General features: G+C 47.8%; 2 protein-coding genes across 2 annotated transcripts in view; one reads left to right on the top strand and one right to left on the bottom strand.

Moving 5' to 3' along the window:
- LOC116483167 (multidrug and toxin extrusion protein 1) overlaps positions 1–4,777 on the bottom strand; it is a 42,471-nt gene extending 37,694 nt beyond the window's left edge. Inside the window, 1 exon segment of the mRNA XM_032176941.2 lies at positions 4,630–4,777. Coding sequence (XP_032032832.1) covers positions 4,630–4,764 — 135 coding nt within the window. The 5' untranslated portion in view covers positions 4,765–4,777.
- Positions 4,778–5,128: 351 nt separating this feature from the next.
- Positions 5,129–17,040, top strand: LOC116484246 (phosphatidylinositol 3,4,5-trisphosphate 3-phosphatase and dual-specificity protein phosphatase PTEN-like). Its single transcript, XM_032753620.2, has 2 exons — positions 5,129–5,246; positions 14,868–17,040. The coding sequence occupies exons 1-2, from the start codon at positions 5,129–5,131 to the stop codon at positions 16,769–16,771; spliced, it is 2,022 nt and encodes a 673-aa protein (XP_032609511.1). The 3' UTR covers positions 16,772–17,040.
- Positions 17,041–17,279: the final 239 nt, after the last annotated feature.

Below are 17,279 nucleotides of genomic sequence, written 5' to 3'. Positions count from 1 at the left end.
GTCTCAGACTTGCAGTGCCTGTCAGGGCAGTGGGCCACAGCTGCCCATCAGCCCTGCCATCATGAGAGCAGGCAGCTGACACTCTACAGTGGACTGTGTTGCCAGCGTTTTTTGGGTATTTTGTTTTGTGTTTTCGCATCCCACCATAACTACAAAACGGCCATCTGTGTCTCCTGCTTCTGGGGAAAAGAAGGCAGCTATTACTCTTGCAATGGAACTGAAGATAATTGGCCAGCATGGAGGCGGCAAGCCAGTCATGGCTGTCCCATGCAAGTCAAGACTCTTGCAATCTGTGATCTCATCCTTTAGAGGCATTTTGACTTAATGATATTTTCAGTGCATATAACCCCATCATAAGCCAAGGAGCATCTGTAGAATAGGGAAAGATGTTCAAAACGCAATAAATAACACAGCTCAAGACATTTGCGTGATGAGCTATGGGGTGCAGCAGAGAATTCAGAGAAGGTTTCTGGGGGAAATGAAGTGGAGCTGAAACCTGCATGATGAACAAGTCAATGTCAAATAGTCAGGTGCCAGAGACTTGTCTGTTGGGGAGGACTTTCCAGGCTGAGCACTGAAAGGAGGCTGGGTGGAGGGTGTAACCAGGAGATAGGGACGAGAGATGAGGCTGGAGGCCTGGCCCTGGCCATAGAGAGCTTTGCAGGACCAAGGAAAGGGTTCTGAGCAGGAGGCACAAGCTCAGATGTGCATTTGAAAAGGACTTGGTGGCTCCATGTGGAGCATGAGAGCGGAGATACGAAAAAGTGGATCCCTCTGAGAGGTATTTAAGGAGCTAAAGCCAAAGGCCTTGGTGAGGATGGACTGGAGGAGGAAACGGGGAGTAGAGGCGGCGGGGGCTGGACCTCACCCGGCTTTCCTCTGTCCAGCTCCTGCCATCTTTGACTACTTCCTCTCACCCTTTGAATGGAAGGAACCACCTTCCCTGTAGGTCTTCCCCTCCTTGGGCCTAGGCCTGTCTGTCTCTGACCAAGCTTCTCCTGCTGAATCTGGTGTCAATAACCACTTCCTGATCAGTATCTTCCCCATTGCCTTCAGGACACAATTCAAAAGGTCAGCCTGCATTTTTTCCTTTGTGTGTCCTGGGTAAAGTGGGTCTCTCCAGATCCCCCACCTCACCCCCCTCAACCTGCCTGCCTTCTCTGATATTTCTGCCCTGTAGCCCTAGAAGGTCCACCAGCTCCTTCCCACACAAGTGGAAACATTTTCCTGAGCTGGGGCCTAGGCTATCCCACATCTGTTACATCCCGGGCAATGCCCGGGGGTCCATCTTTGGGGTTACTTTTCAGAACTTTTGCTGTTTTGATTCAGCCAGGTGATGAGAGGCTGATGACAAAGAGGAGGCACAGCTGGAGTACCCGAGGCCAGGTATCTGCACGTTCCTTCCCTTGCAAATCCAGTCTTCCTCAAGCTTTCTCCAGGATAAAATGGATGCATCTTTTGAGAAGTAAGCACCATTCAGCTCATATTTCCATTGTGTTATGGGTTATTCTCTTTAAAAGGCCTCATTTAAAGCCCAGTGAGACCTCAAGGGTCAGGGTTAACTTGAGAGGTCTGGAAGGGAGATGGCGAATGAGAGAGAAAATTACAGAGAGGAGAGCCAGACAGGGCATCGTCCTCATTTTATGTTAGACACTTGGAGAAGAAAGTATTGGACAATGAGCATGGGAAAAGAAGGAGGTGGTCTCTCCTTATCCCATGCCCTTTAGCAAACAGAAAACTTTACAGCAGATGGGATCAGAGATGGGAGACAGACCCAGGTGGGTGCACATACACTTCATGAGAGACTAAACAGGTAGCAAAACTCTACAATCACGTTTTCACAAAGCAGACACACACGCACAAAGGACTGGAAGGAAAGCTCCCAAATTACCTCTCAGTGGTGAGATTTCAGAGGGTTTTTTCCTTTTGTTGGTCTTGGTTTTCTATTTTTTTCTACAGTAAATATGCATGACATTTGTAATAAGCACAATGGTATACATGTATGTACATACAAAGAGAAAAGGTGAGGTCCCCAGCATGTCAGTCTAGTGCTCATCCCTGGAGACCTGGAGAGGTCCCCCACATCAATGGGATCAGGCTACTGGGAGGGCTGGATTTCAGAAAACTGCCCTGTTATTATTATTATTATTATTGCTATACTATTAAAGCAATAACAGGCTGGGCAAGGTGGCTCATGCTTATAATCCCAGCTCTTGGGAGGCCGAGGCAGGAGGATTGCTTTAGCCCAGGAATTCAAACAATGGGCAACACAGGGAGACCCTATCTCTAACCCAAAATACAAAAATTAGCCAGGCACGGTGGTGTGTGCCTGTAGTCTCTGCTACTCCAGAAGTTGAGGCTGCAGTGAGCTGTGATCGCACCACTGCACTCCAGCCTGGCGGACAGATCAAGACCCTGTGTCAAAAAGAAAAATTAATAAAACAATAATAGCCTTAGAAAGCCCCTTCTCACAGCAGCTCTGTGAGGGAGTGTAGAGCCAAGACACGACTATTATCTCCATTTTACAAATGAATATGCAGAGACCAGAAGAGGTTAAGAGGCTGTTTCAATCCGCACAGCTGCTTCCTGACTTGCTTTCGGAGGTCAAAGCAGGGCAAGCAGCCCCAGGTCCTGAGATTCCAAATCATGAGGTGCTTTTTTTTTTTTTTGAGACGGAGTCTCACTCTGTCGCCCAGGCTGGAGTGCAGTGGCACAATCTCGGCTCACTGCAAGCTCCGCCTCCCGGTTTCACGCCATTCTCCTGCCTCAGCCTCCTGCGTAGCTGGGACTACAGGCGCCCGCCACCACGCCCGGCTAATTTTTTGTATTTTTAGTAGAGACGGGGTTTCACCATGGTCTCGATCTCCTGACCTCGTGATCCGCCCGCCTCGGCCTCCCAAAGTGCTGGGATTGTTTTTTTGTTTGTTTTTGTTTTTTTGAGACAGAGTTTCACTCTTTTTGCCCAGGCAGGAGTGCAATGGCGCGATCTCGGCTCACTGCAACTTCGCCTCCCGGGTTCAAGCGATTCTCCTGCCTCAGCCTCCCAAGTAGCTGAGATTACAGGCGCCTGCCACCATACCCGGCTAATTTTTATTTTTATTTTTGTATTTTTAGTATAGACAGGGTTTCACCAGGTTGGCCAGGATGGTTTCAATCTCTTGACCTCGTGATCCGCCTGCCTCGGCCTCCCAAAGTGCTGGGATTACAGGCGTGAGCCACCGCGCCCAGCCATGAGGTGTTTTTGTTTTGTTTTGTTTTGCTTTGTTTTGTTTTTTGAGACCAAGTCTCACTCTGTCGTTCAGGCTGGAGTGCAGTGGCACCATCTTGGCTCACTGTAACCTCCACCTCCCAGGTTCAAGCGATTCTCGTGCCTCAGCCTCTGGAGTAGCTGGGACTACAGGCGCTCGCCACCACGTCTGGCTAATTTTTGTATTTTTAGTAGAGACGGAGTTTCACCATATTGGCCAGGCTGGTCTCGAACTCCTGACCTCGTGATCCATCTGCCTCAGCCTCCCAAAGTGCTGGGATTACAGGCGTGAGCCACCGCGCCCTGCCCCAAATCATGAGTTCTTTCTGGTCTGTGAGAAAGCATCGCCGATGGATCTTATTCCATGTCTTTGACCTCGGCATTTCTCTTGCTGTCCTGCACACCACAGCGGGTGCCACAATATCCCACAAACCACCGAGCCCCCACTCCAGGGGCACAGAGGCCCCCTCAGCCCGCGAAGGTGAAGAATGTGGGCCTCAAAGCCAAAAGCTTACTCACGCCTTAAGTGCATACCAGTTGCTTCTTGTGCCACGTCCTACCCTCTCGGTTTGAAAACCACCCAAGCTGGCAGGAGAACGTGGATAGGGTTATATTTTTGTGGTTTTAAAAACCACATTACTTTTAGGAGACGAGGCAGAAACAGCCCTAACCTAACGATTAAAAAGTAAAGAATCCCACAGATAAGAACACCTCGACCCCACAAAGAACCACATTAAAACCCCGTTTTTCTTTCACATACATAATTATTGGCGGGGAGGGGGTGGTACAGGATGCCTCTGGTTTCCTCAGTAGAGGTTGACTGAATTCTGAAGAAATCATTTCGCAGCTCTAAGTCCACGACGGACCACGCACCCCCTCCTCCGTGCCTCGGGATTATTTAGATCGCAGAGCTCCTGAACTTTTTACCGCTACTTTTCAAAGAAATAAGTTCCCTTGTGTTTGGAAGTTCAGGCACTTTGCGCTTTATTGGTTGGAATCAGCTCCCAGAGAAGGCAACCCCGGATGCAAATGCAGCCTGGACCTGGTAGAGCCCTGTTAGGCGCAAAGGTCCCAGTTCCCCGGTTGTCTCCTGGCGCAGGAGGCTGGAGCCGCCGGCCTCTCCGAGCCAACGTGCGCCCGGGCGCGTGCCAGCCGTTCCCGCAGTGCCCCGCGGGGCCCCCAGCCATGTGGTGCGGAGCGGAAGGCGGCCGGGACGCAGGCAGAGGAGCTGGGGTGCCCGCCCGGCTCCTGGCACGATGCTCCCCGGAGCCCGCCCGCGGCCAGCTCGCTCGGTCCCTAATCCCCGCCAAAGTCACCCGCGGAGGCAGAAATCACCAGGTCCCCAGCCCGCCGGGACCGGCCTCCCACCGAGGCCACCTTACCGCGGGGCCCGCCAGGACCAAGAGCGCCCACAGCTCTTCTCGGAAGGCAGACAGCCGCAGGTAGCGCGACCCATGGATCTCAAGGGTGGCCTCTGGGCTTCCGCGCACTGGCGCGGGCTCCTGAGGAGCCTCCATGTAACTGGCGCGCTGCGGCCGGGTAGCGCGGAGGCCGGCAGTGGGTAACCGCGCAGCGCAGTCTGCTCTGCAGTCCCCGCCCCGGCCGCCCGCCCAGAGCCCGCCCCGCGCTTGGCGCCCGCGGCCCCTACTGAGCGCGCAGCCAGGCAGCCTGCGACCTTGGGCGCGCCCCCTTGCACCTCTCTCTGCACCACTGCGGACGCCTGCGGGTCTTGCAAAGACCAAGGAACTCCTGCACTTGGAAGGCAAAGTTTGAAAAAGCTCTGGAAACTAACGGAACGCGCTCCGGGAGCTGGGTCCTCCAAGTCTCGGACGCCAGGACTCACCCCGGCTCTGCACCTCCCCTGGGGGTTTCAGGTTCTGAATGACCTGGCGTGGAAGGACCCAGAGGCCTCGAGCCGTGACTCGGTTAGCACCCCGCGGGGTGTATGGGTTGGGCGCATTTGCTGTGCAGATTGAGTTGGGTACACGCTTTGATGCTGGTTTGGATGTTGCATACTCCTCTCATCAGTTGTTCCATTAGAGAACTTAGAATCTACCAGGATAGAGCAACATGCTCCCATTTGCCAAGTAGCACAGTTGGTGCCACCTGGTCGTGTTGGAAGTTTATCCATCAGCCTGCCGTGGGAGTACCAGAGGCTGTGGCCCAGAAGGGCATAGGCAGCGCGCTTTCCTCCCAGAGCCTCAGCTTCCTCATCTGCAAACGTGAAAGAACATCTCGTCGCCAGTTGTGAAGACTGGGGTTGCCTGGGCGGAGGACCTGAGTCAGTGCCACCTGCCCTCAGCCTGGCACCAGCCATTATTACCTAATAAGCGTCAGTTACCAGGACAAAAATGATTTCTGTAATAGTCAAAATTCCTTCCGTTGTAAGTGATCCAATGTAAGTAGAGAAAATGGAAAACAAATTTTTTGGCTCACATAATCAGGAGGTTTGGATTCAGGGATTTGAAAACAAGGTCATTCGGCCAGGCGCGGTGACTCACGCCTGTAATCCCAGCACTTTGGGAGGCCTAGGCGGGCGAATCACAAGGTCAAGAGATCGAGACCATCCTGGCCAACATGGTGAAACACCGTCTCTACCAAAAATTAGCTGTGCGTGGTGGCGCGCACCGTAATCCCAGCTACTAGGGAGGCTGAGGCAGGAGAATTGCTTGAACCCGGGAGACAGAGGTTGCCGTGAGCCGAGATCTCGCCGCTGCACTCCAGCCTGGTGGCAGAGAGAGACTCCATCTCAAAAAAAAAAAAACAGATCATTCATGTTGTCCCTCTCCCCATCTCTGTCCCTCTCCTCCCTTCTCCTCGCCCCTTGGGATTCTTTCCGTGGTTTCTCTTCCTGCTCTGCAGGCAGCCTTTCTCTTCCTGTGCAAGTGACAGTGGTGGCCTCTGATACCCTCGTTCCTATCTTTCCCATCTGTTAAACAGGAAAGTAAGGCCCTCCCCTCCTCTCTTCTGGTTCCAAACTAACAAACAAAAAACTGGGAGAAAATCTGGTTAGCCCTGCTTAGGTTTCTTGCCCACCTCTGGAACAATCGCCCTGGGTGGGAAAATAGGGTCTGATGTTTGGCTGGCCCTGGACCATGCACCCAGCTTTGTACCTACAGGGTTAGGGTTAGGTGCGCTGTGACTGGTCTCATCCCACAAGGACTGTACGTATGGAGTAGAGAAGTTTCCCAAAAGAACTGAGAGTGTCAACAGACAAGTATCTGAGGATATTCACTAGGTCTCTGATCACTGCTGTTCTTTGATAATTTTCTGGAAGTCCTGACTGATGTAATAAGACGGGAAACGGAAATGTATAATATTAGGAAAGAAAAGGCAAAGGGATTACTCACAGTAGAAATTGCCAGACTGGGCCAGGCACAGTGGCTCATGCCTATAATCTCAACACTTTGGAAGGCCAAGGTGGGAGGATCACTTGAACCCAGGAGTTTTGAGACCAGCCTGGGCAACACAGTGAGACCCCATCTCTTAAAAAAAAAATCCACACAACCCAAAGAAATAAAATATGAACAAAAGCTAATAGAATTGATAAAGAGATTTAATAAAGTTGCTATATAGAAGTTCTTCAACAAGTCATGTCAGTCCTTTATGTTGGTAATAACATATATGAAAATACTAAAAGAAATCTTTCACAATAGCAACAAAAAATAAAAGGTCCTGTGATGCAGAGCATAACTCCTCACTCCTTAAAGGTGGATTGTACACCGTGACTTCCTTCCAAAAAGTAGAGCAGGAAAATTAATTTGCAATTAATATATTAGGTTTTAGTCCACTTCTGTGTATTCCATTATTTTAAAATTTAATAGAATGATTCTAAAAGCAATCGATAGTGTATACAGGAAAAGATATAACAAAAACTCTGAAAAAGAAAAGTAAGGAGGAAAGAAGCAGCTCTACTGGCTGATAAATAGCTTTTAAAACAATGTGTGGTTGGCTGAGCATGGTAGCCCACACCTGTAGCCCCAGCACTTTGGGATGCTGAGGTGACAGGATTGACTGAGCCCAGCAGTCTGAGGCTGCAGTGAGCTATGATTGTGCTACGGCACTCCAGCCTGGGCAGCAGAATGAGACCCTATCTCAATAAAAAACAAAAGAACAAAGAACCCTGTTACTTGGAAAGTGTTAGGATTTTGATTGACATTGCATTATATCTGCAGATTTATTCAGAAAGAATGCACCTCATTAAAATACTGTCTTCTCGTTCAATCATATCCCTAGTCTAATCAGTACTCATCTAGGGAATGGGAGACTCATTGGACTAGGGATATGATGAATTTGTTATTGATGCTGGATAAATAGTCATAAGTGTGTTCATATATGGCTCTTAACTTGCTGAAATATATTATTAAAAGCATGTATTAAAGTTGAATTGTATCAGTTTTTTTGTGGGGGGGGGGGACAGGATCTCTCTCTGTTGCCTAGACTAGAGTGCAATGGTTTGATCTTGACTCAAAGTGGCTTCGACCTCCCTGGCTCAAGTAATCATCCCACCTTAGCCTCCTGAAGAGCTGGGACTACAGGCATGTGCCCCCACACCTGGCTAATTTTGTTTTCTTGTTCCTTTTTTTTTTTTGAGACGGAGTTTCAGTCTTGTTGTCCAGGCTGGATTGCAATTGTGCGATCTTGGCTCACCGCAACCTCTGCCCCCTGGGTTCAAGCAACTCCCCTGCCTCAGCCTCCCAAGTAGCTGGGATTACAGACATGCACCACCATGCCTGACTAATTTTGTATTTTTTTTTTTTTTTAGTAGAGATGGGGTTTCTCCATGTTGCTCAGGCTGGTCTCGACCTCAGGTGATCCGCCTGCCTTGGCCTCCCAAAGTGCTGGGATTACAGGCATGAGCCACCATGCCCGGCCTGTTTTCATGTTTTTTATAGAGACAAAGAGGTCTCACTATATTGCCCAGGCGGGTCTCAAACTCCTGGGCTCAAAATGATCCTCCTGCCTTGGCCTCCCAGAGTGCTGGGATTACAGGCATAAGCCACTGTGCTCACATATTTTTTTTTTTTTTTTTTTTAGTATTAATTGAAATGATCAAATTTTTCTTCTCTTTTTGGTTGTTAATTTAAGTTCATTGTAGATTTCCTAATGTTTAGCTGTCACTGATTCCTGGAATAAACTTCTATTATTCATAATAGTATATTATGACAGGTATATAGTGGTAGATTTATTGCTAATATTATATTCAGGATTTTTATATTTATTTATTTTTATAAAGACAGGGGTCTCACTATGTTGCCCAGGCTGGTCTTGAAATCCTGGGCTCAAGCAGTCCTCCTGCCTTGGCCTCCCAAAGTGCTGGGATTACAGGCGTGAGCTGCTGCGCCCAGCTTCCGTGAATCTTTAGGCTCTGTAATTATTCAAATACCATAAGAATGATCTGTTTCTTGAAGGTTTGAAGGCCACTCACCTAGAGGGCCATCTGATGCCTTTATAGAAGGGGCATTTTATTTAAAAATAAGAAAAAAAAAAGGTTTTCTATTTATTTAGAAGTTGCTGGTCTATTCAGAGTTTTGTTTAACCTCTTCTTGAATTAATTTTGGTCATTCATGATAAGTGTTTACTGATTGCTGCTGTAACAGATTACCACAAATTTAATGGCTTACGATAATACAAAGTTACTATTTAACAGAGGTCAGAAGCCTGAAATGGGTTCCGTGAGGCTGAAATCAAGGTGTCGGCAGAGCTGCGTTCTTGCTGGGGCTCAGGAAGAATCCATTCCCTTGCCTGTTCCTGCTTCGAAATGCCGCCTCCCTCTTCCTCCATCTCCAAAGCACATCACTGCAGCCTCTGTTCTTTCATCGCGTCTCCTTTTTCCAGCTTTTACTCTCTTGCCTTCCTCTCAGAAAAAGAGATTCCATTTGGCCCACTCGATAACCCAGGATAACCTTTGCATCTTATGATCCTTGTAGTAATCACATCTCCAAATCCCTTTGCCATGCAAGGTTAAGTATTCACAGGTTTCAGGAGTTAGGATGGGGACATCTTTGGGGGGTCTTATTCAGCATCTCATACTCACCATGTTCTGACCACATCTCTGTCTTCCCTGCATTTTTAAATTCTGATTAGCCTTTCATTTTCTAGTGGGTACTTTTTCAGGATATTGTGTCATGTGCTTTCTGAATATTTGCGGCCATCCTATTTTACACATTCCCATGCTTCTAGCATTACACGTTACAGGTGAAAACTCCAATACACTCCAATTCTCTCTCTCTCTTTTTTTTTTTTTTTTTTTTGAGATGGAGTCTCACTCTGTCACCCAGGCTAGAGTGAAGAGTACAATGGCACGATCTCAGCTCATTGCAACCTCCACCTCCCAGGTTCAAGCGATTCTCCTGCTTCAGCCTCCTGAGTAGCTTGGATTACAGATGTGCGCCACCATGCCTGGCTAACTTTCTTTGTATTTTTAGTGGAGATGGGGTTTCACCATGTTGGCCAGGCTGGTGTCGAACTCCTGACCTCAAGTGATCCACCCACCTCAGCCTCCCAAAGTGCTGGGATTACAGGCGTGAGCCACCGTGCCCGGCCCCGATTCTCTTTTTTTTTTTTTTTTTGAGATAAAGTCTCACTCTTTTGCCCAAGCTGGAGTGGCAAGATCTCAGCTCATTCCAACCTCCACCTCCTGGGTTCAAGCGATTCTGCTGCCTCAGTCTCCCAAGTAGCTGGGACTATAGGCATGTGCCACCACGCCTGGCTAATTTTTGTATTTTTAGTAGAGATGAGGTTTCACTATGTTGGCCAGGCTGGTCTCGAACTCCTGACCTCGTGATCTGCCCACCTCGGCTTCCCAAAGTGCTGGGATTACAGGTGTGAGCCACCGCGCCTGGCCCTTTATTCTCTTTTTATTGTAGAATTGATGGTGGTCATCGTGGCTAGTTCCCCAACATTCCTTTCACCCCAGATGGGTCGTTTTAGCCAGCCACAAGAATCTCATTTTCCTTCTCAGGGCCCTATGTAGGAACGGATATGCATGACCCAATTCTATTTAATGTATTTATATGTATATTAGAGACAGAGTCTCACTATGTTGCCCAAGCTTATGATCCAATTCTAGCCACGAAGCCTGAGTGAAAATCTAATGGCATTTCTGGAAAAGGTTTCCTATTTCTAACAGTCAGACAAAAAAAAGGCCCCTATTTTCTCCATCAGATGTTGCGGCATCCGATTTTTTTTTTTTTTTTTTTGAGACAGAGTCTCACTCTGTTGCCCAGGCTGGAGTGCAGTGTGTGATCTTGGCTCACTGCAATCTCTGCTTCCTGGGCTCAAGAGGTCCTCCCACCTCAGTCTCCCAAATAGCTGGGACCACAGGAGCCCATCACCACACCTGGCTAATTTTTGTATTTTTTTGTAGACACAGGGTTTCACCATGTTGCCCAGGCTGGTCTCGAACTCCTGAGCTCAAGCAATCCACCTGCCTTGGCCTCCCAAAGTGCTGGAATTACAGGCGTGAGCCACCACACCCAGTGGTATCTGAATGTTATGCCTGGAAGTGCTACAGCCATAATGCTGCTGGCCCTGGGATAAAGCCAATATTGGAAAAGGGCAAAGCCAAGAGAATCACAGATATTAAATGAAGACAGAGAGGGAGAGAGAGAGGGAGGCAGAGAGAGTATAAACAGGTGATTGTAAAGGGTAAATACCTGTTTTTGGCAAGAAAGGGGAAGGCTTTTTAAAATTTAGACACACAGAGTAGTGCGGAGGCTTATGCCTATAATCCCAGCACTTTGGAAGGCTGAGGCAGGAGAATTGTTTGAGCTCAGGAGTTCAACACCAGCATGGGCAACATGGTGAAACCCCGTCTCTACAAAAAAAAAAAAAAATACAAAAATTAGCCAGGCGTGGATGGCATGCGCCTGTGGTCCCAGCTACTTGGGAGGCTGAGGTGGGAGGATCGCTTGAGCATGGAGGCGGGTGGAGGCTGCAATGAGCTGTGATTGTGCCACTGCACTCCAGCCTAGATGACAGAGTGAGGCCCTGTCTCAAAAAATAAACAAATTTAGACACACAGAAAGAGAGCCAACTTTTTCAGTTTTGTTAACTTTGCCCACAAATCATAAAGGAAAACACGGAACTCAAAACTGACCAATTGGTTGAGCCACAGGAATCAAAGGCTGCTCTCCATTCCAGGGAAAGAAAAGGCCCTTTTCTAATTGAGTAACTTGCGCTCACACTGTATATAAACAACAAAGACAAAACTGGAGAGCCAGGAAACATTGGGATCTCCAAGATAAACACACAAACCAAAACAAGAACAACAAAAATCTACTACCAATAATCAGAATTCCTGCTCAGTCTGCTGTCTGGCAGAGATCACCTAGTGGTCAGATCATGAAAACCTCACTGAAGGGGGCATAAGTCGCTGTATACAAATCAGAACACAAGTCAGAAACAGACCTGGCCAAGAATCAGACAGAATCTAGAAAGTAAAACAGAAACAAAGCCAGCAAACAGTCAAAAAAACACAGGAGGCCTGGCGCGGTGGCTCACGCCTGTAATCCCAGCACTCTGTGGGGCCGAGGCGGGCGGATCATCTGAGGTCTGGTGAAACCCCGTCTCTACTAAAAATACAAAAATTAGCTGGGCATGGTGGTGCATGCCTGTAATCCCAGCTAATCAGGAGGCTGAGGCAGGAGAATCGCTTGAACGCGGGAGGTGGAGGTTGCAGTGAGCCGAGATCACGCCACCGCACTCCAGCCTGAGCAACAAGAAACTGTCTCACACACACACAAAAAAAACAGGATTCGTGAGAGTTAAGCTCTAAGCTTTATTGCATCATGAAATTCATCCTTATTGGGAGGATCAAAGGATAAAATGAGTGTAAACGTGCACTATGACTCCTTTTTTTTGAGACAGGGTTTCACTCTGTCACCCAGGCTGGAGTGCAGTGGCATGATTTCGGCTCACTGCAGCCTCAACCTCCTAGGCTCAAGCGATCCTCCCACTTCAGCCTCCTTAGTAAGGATTACAGGCACTCACCACCATGCCTGGTTAATTTTTTATTTTTTATAGAGATAGGGTCTACCTGTGTTGCCCAGGCGAGCCTCAAACTCCTGAGCTCAAGTGATCCTCCAGCCTCCGTTTGCCAGAGTGCTGGGATTACCGACATGAGCAGCCATGCCTGCCTGTGAACCGTATTGAGGAATGCAAATATAAGCCATCACTATTAACATCATCATCTCCAAGTTATAGGAGCTTTAGAAATGATCTAGGTTCGGCAGGGCGCGGTGGCTCACACCTGTAATCCCAGCACTTTGGGAGGCCGAGGTGGGCGGATCACCTGAGGTAAGGAGTTCAAGACCAGCCTGACCAACATGGCAAAACCCTGTCTCTACTAAAAATACAAAAAAATTAGCCGGACATGGTGGCGGGCGCCTGTAGTCCCAGCTACTCGAGAGGCTGAGGCAGGAGAATGGCGTGAACCCGGGAGGCGGAGCTTGCAGTAAGCCGAGATCACGCCACTGCACTCCAGCCTGGGCAACAGAGTGAACAGAGCGAGACTCTGTCTCAAAAAAAAAGAAAGGAAATGATCTAGGTTCATCTGTGCACCTGGACAAACCGCCCCGGAAGCTCTGGTAAATCAGTGCCTCTAGGCTTTCTGGGTGGACCCTTCCCAGTGGGAGAAAAAGGCAGAGGCAGATGCATTTTAGACAAGGGAAGAATGTTATCTGCAGAACAATTGCATGGTCAGACTTCAGGGAATGGATTTCCAAATGAGAAGACACTACAGGTTTTTGAAGAAAAAAAAAAAGACAAGATTACCAGTTACTGTCTGTTAATGATATGAAAAAAATAAAAAACAGCGAAAATTTCACATGAAAATCACATCCATAAAGGTCATAACACATCTTCAGATATTAGCATTACAAAAATCAGAGAGAAGAATTTCAGGTCAGGGAGTCAACAACTTCCAGGAACGACTCAAGTTTCACTGCTTTGGGATACTAGGACTTGACAGAGTGACCCTGGTTTTTTGGGTTTGGTCTGATTTATCTCAGAGCCCAGTGTTTGGTTTGTAATTTTTTCCTAACTGTGGGATGTGATGCCTGCACGTAGCCACCACCGTAGCGGTTCAAAGCGTCAGGTTTTGGGGGGTTTTTTGTTTATTTTTGTTTTGAAACAGAGTCTCACTCTGTTGTCCAGGCTGGAGTGCAGTGGCAAGATCTCAGCTCACTGCAACCTCTGCCTCCTGGATTCAAGAGATTTTCATGCCTCAGTCTCCCAAGTAGCTGGGACTACAGGCACACACCACCACGCTTGGGTAATTTTTGTATTTTTAATAGAGACAGGGTTTCACCATGTTGGCCAGACTGGTCTCAAACTCCTGACCTCAAATGACCTGCCCACCTCTGCCTTCTAAAGTGCTAGGATTACAGGCATGAGCCACTGTGGCCAGTCTGTTTTTTGTTGGTGGTGGTGTGTTTTGTTTTGTTTTGTTTTGTTTTGTTTTGTTTTGTTTTGTTTTGTTTCTCGAGACAGCATCTTGCTCTGTCGCCCACGCTGGAGTGCAGTGGTACAATCATGGCTCACTGCAACCTTTACCTCCCTGGCTCAAGTGATCCTCCCAATTTAGCCTCCCAAGTAGCTGGGACTACAGGCTCATGCCACCACGCCCAGCTAATTTGTTGTTGTTGGTAGAGATGGAGTTTTGCCATGTTGCCCAGGGTGGTCTTAACTCCTGCGCTGAAGCAATCCTCCCGTCTTGGCCTCTCAAAATGCCGGGATTACAGGCATGAACCACTGAGCCTGGTCATGAATTTAAATCTTATATGATTCCTCCTCTTTGAAACTTGATAACCATGTGGCAAACATTCCTAAACACGTGGTTGCCTCTCAGGGAACACATAAACAATGCAAAGTGGCAAAATCAAGATAATTCCAATCCATATGTACGAGAAATTCTAACAACCTTGATTGGATGTCCCCAAGTTGCCCAACCTGCTAAGGTCACCCTATCATCTAAAATCAAAATTAAAATGGTTGAACCCCAGCTTACCTATAGTGGGAAACCCAACACCCTTCCCCGTAATAGCTCCAAAACAGGCTTGTGGTGATGGGTTAGACAAGGGGCATTGGTGATTGGTTTAGGCAAATCAGGATCAATCCCTTGAAACTTAGATATACTTAAGTATGCATAAGTGAAATGAATGATAGCAACCATAGAAAGGAATGAGAGGGAGGAATTAGGATTATTTTGTTATTATAAAGCACTTGTATTGCCTGTGAAGTGACACATTGTTATTTGGAAGTGGACTTGAATTAATTGTAAATGTATATTGCAAACTTTCGGGGAACCACTAAAAAAAAGTTTTTAAAAAAGAAACATAGGCTAGGCAAGGTGGCCCACGCCTGTAATCCCAGCAATTTGGGAGCTGAGGTGGAGGATTGCTTAAGCCCAGGAGTTCAAAACCAGCCTGGGCAACGTAGCAAGATCCCATCTCTATTAAGATAATAATAATAATGATAATAATAAAATAAAGCTATTTTGGCAGCCATGATGGAAGTTTGAGAGTTGAGCCGCTGTGAGGCGAGGCCGGGCTCAGGCGAGGCAGATGAGAGACGGCGGCGGCCGCGGCCCGGAGCCCCTCTCAGCGCCTGTGAGCAGTCGCGGGGGCAGCGCCCTCGGGGAGCCGGCCGGCCTGCGGCGGCGGCAGCGGCGGCGTTTCTCGCCTCCTCTTCGTCTTTTCTAACCGTACAGCCTCTTCCTCGGCTTCTCCTGAAAGGGAAGGTGGAAGCCGTGGGCTCGGGCGGGAGCCGGCTGAGGCGCGGCGGCGGCGGCACCTCCCGCTCCTGGAGCGGGGGGGAGAAGCGGCGGCCGCGGCGGCTGCAGCTCCAGGGAGGGGGTCTGAGTCGCCTGTCACCATTTCCAGGGCTGGGAACGCCGGAGAGTTGGTCTCTCCCCTTCTACTGCCTCCAACACGGCGGCGGCGGCGGCACATCCACGGACCCGGGCCGGTTTTAAACCTCCCGTCCGCCGCCGCCGTACCCCCCGTGGCCCGGGCTCCGGAGGCCGCCGGAGGAGGCAGCCGTTCGGAGGATTATTCGTGTGCTCCCCATTCCGCTGCCGCCGCTGCCAGGCCTCTGGCTGCTGAGGAGAAGCAGGCCCAGTCGCTGCAACCATCCGGCAGCCGCCGCAGCAGCCATTACCCGGCTGCGGTCCAGAGCCAAGCGGCGGCAGAGCGAGGGGCATCAGCTACCGCCAAGTCCAGAGCCATTTCCATCCTGCAGAAGAAGCCCCGCCACCAGCAGCTTCTGCCATCTCTCTCCTCCTTTTTCTTCAGCCACAGGCTCCCAGACATGACAGCCATCATCAAAGAGCTCGTTAGCAGAAACAAAAGGAGATACCAAGAGGATGGATTCGACTTAGACTTGACCTATATTTATCCAAACATTATTGCTATGGGATTTCCTGCAGAAAGACTTGAAGGCGTATACAGGAACAATATTGATGAGGTAGTAAGGTTTTTGGATTCAAAGCATAAAAACCATTACAAGATATACAGTCTTTGTGCTGAAAGACATTATGACACCGCCAAATTTAATTGCAGAGTTGCACAATATCCTTTTGAAGACCATAACCCACCACAGCTAGAACTTATCAAACCCTTTTGTGAAGATCTTGACCAATGGCTAAGTGAAGATGACAATCATGTTGCAGCAATTCACTGTAAAGCTGGAAAGGGACGAACTGGTGTAATGATTTGTGCATATTTATTACATCGGGGCAAATTTTTAAAGGCACAAGAGGTCCTAGATTTCTATGGGGAAGTAAGGACCAGAGACAAAAAGGGAGTAACTATTCCCAGTCAGAGGCGCTATGTGTATTATTATAGCTACCTGTTAAAGAATCATCTGGATTATAGACCAGTGGCACTGTTGTTTCACAAGATGATGTTTGAAACTATTCCAATGTTCAGTGGCGGAACTTGCAATCCTCAGTTTGTGGTCTGCCAGCTAAAGGTGAAGATATATTCCTCCAATTCAGGACCCACACGACGGGAAGACAAGTTCATGTACTTTGAGTTCCCTCAGCCGTTACCTGTGTGTGGTGATATCAAAGTAGAGTTCTTCCACAAACAGAACAAGATGCTAAAAGAGGACAAAATGTTTCACTTTTGGGTAAATACATTCTTCATACCAGGACCAGAGGAAACCTCAGAAAAAGTAGAAAATGGAAGTCTATGTGATCAAGAAATTGATAGCATTTGCAGTATAGAGCGTGCAGATAATGACAAGGAATATCTAGTACTTACTTTAACAAAAAATGATCTTGACAAAGCAAATAAAGACAAAGCCAACCGATACTTTTCTCCAAATTTTAAGGTGAAGCTGTACTTCACAAAAACAGTAGAGGAGCCGTCAAATCCAGAGGCTAGCAGTTCAACTTCTGTAACACCAGATGTTAGTGACAATGAACCTGATCATTGTAGATATTCTGACACCACTGACTCTGATCCAGAGAATGAACCTTTTGATGAAGATCAGCATACACAAATTACAAAAGTCTGAATTTTTTTTTATGAAGAGGGATAAAACACCATGAAAACAAACTTGAATAAACTGAAAATGGACCTTTTTTTTTTTAATGGCAATAGGACATTGTGTCAGATTACCAGTTATAGGAACAATTCTCTTTTCCTGACCAATCTTGTTTTACCCTATACATCCACAGGGTTTTGACACTTGTTGTCCAGTTGAAAAAAGGTTGTGTAGCTGTGTCATGTATATACCTTTTTGTGTCAAAAGGACATTTAAAATTCAATTAGGATTAATAAAGATGGCACTTTCCCATTTAAAAAAAATAAAATAAAGCTATTTTAAATATAAAGACATCTAGATTAAAGGCAAAGGGATGGAGAAAGATATATTATGCTAACGCTTATCAACAGAAAGCAAGGGTTAGCTATACTGACTTTAGACAGAACACATTTCAGAGCAAAGAAAGGGGTATCTTTATAAGGGTATAAGGGTATTACACGTGGCCGGGTGCGGTGGCTCACGCTTGTAATCCTAGCAC

This window comes from Hylobates moloch, unplaced genomic scaffold (assembly GCF_009828535.3).
Source record: "Hylobates moloch isolate HMO894 unplaced genomic scaffold, HMol_V3 SCAFFOLD_15, whole genome shotgun sequence".
In the NCBI taxonomy this organism is placed as follows: Eukaryota; Metazoa; Chordata; class Mammalia; order Primates; family Hylobatidae; genus Hylobates; species Hylobates moloch.
Note: the sequence above shows the minus strand (reverse complement) of the source record. Positions and strands in the feature narration are given on the sequence as shown.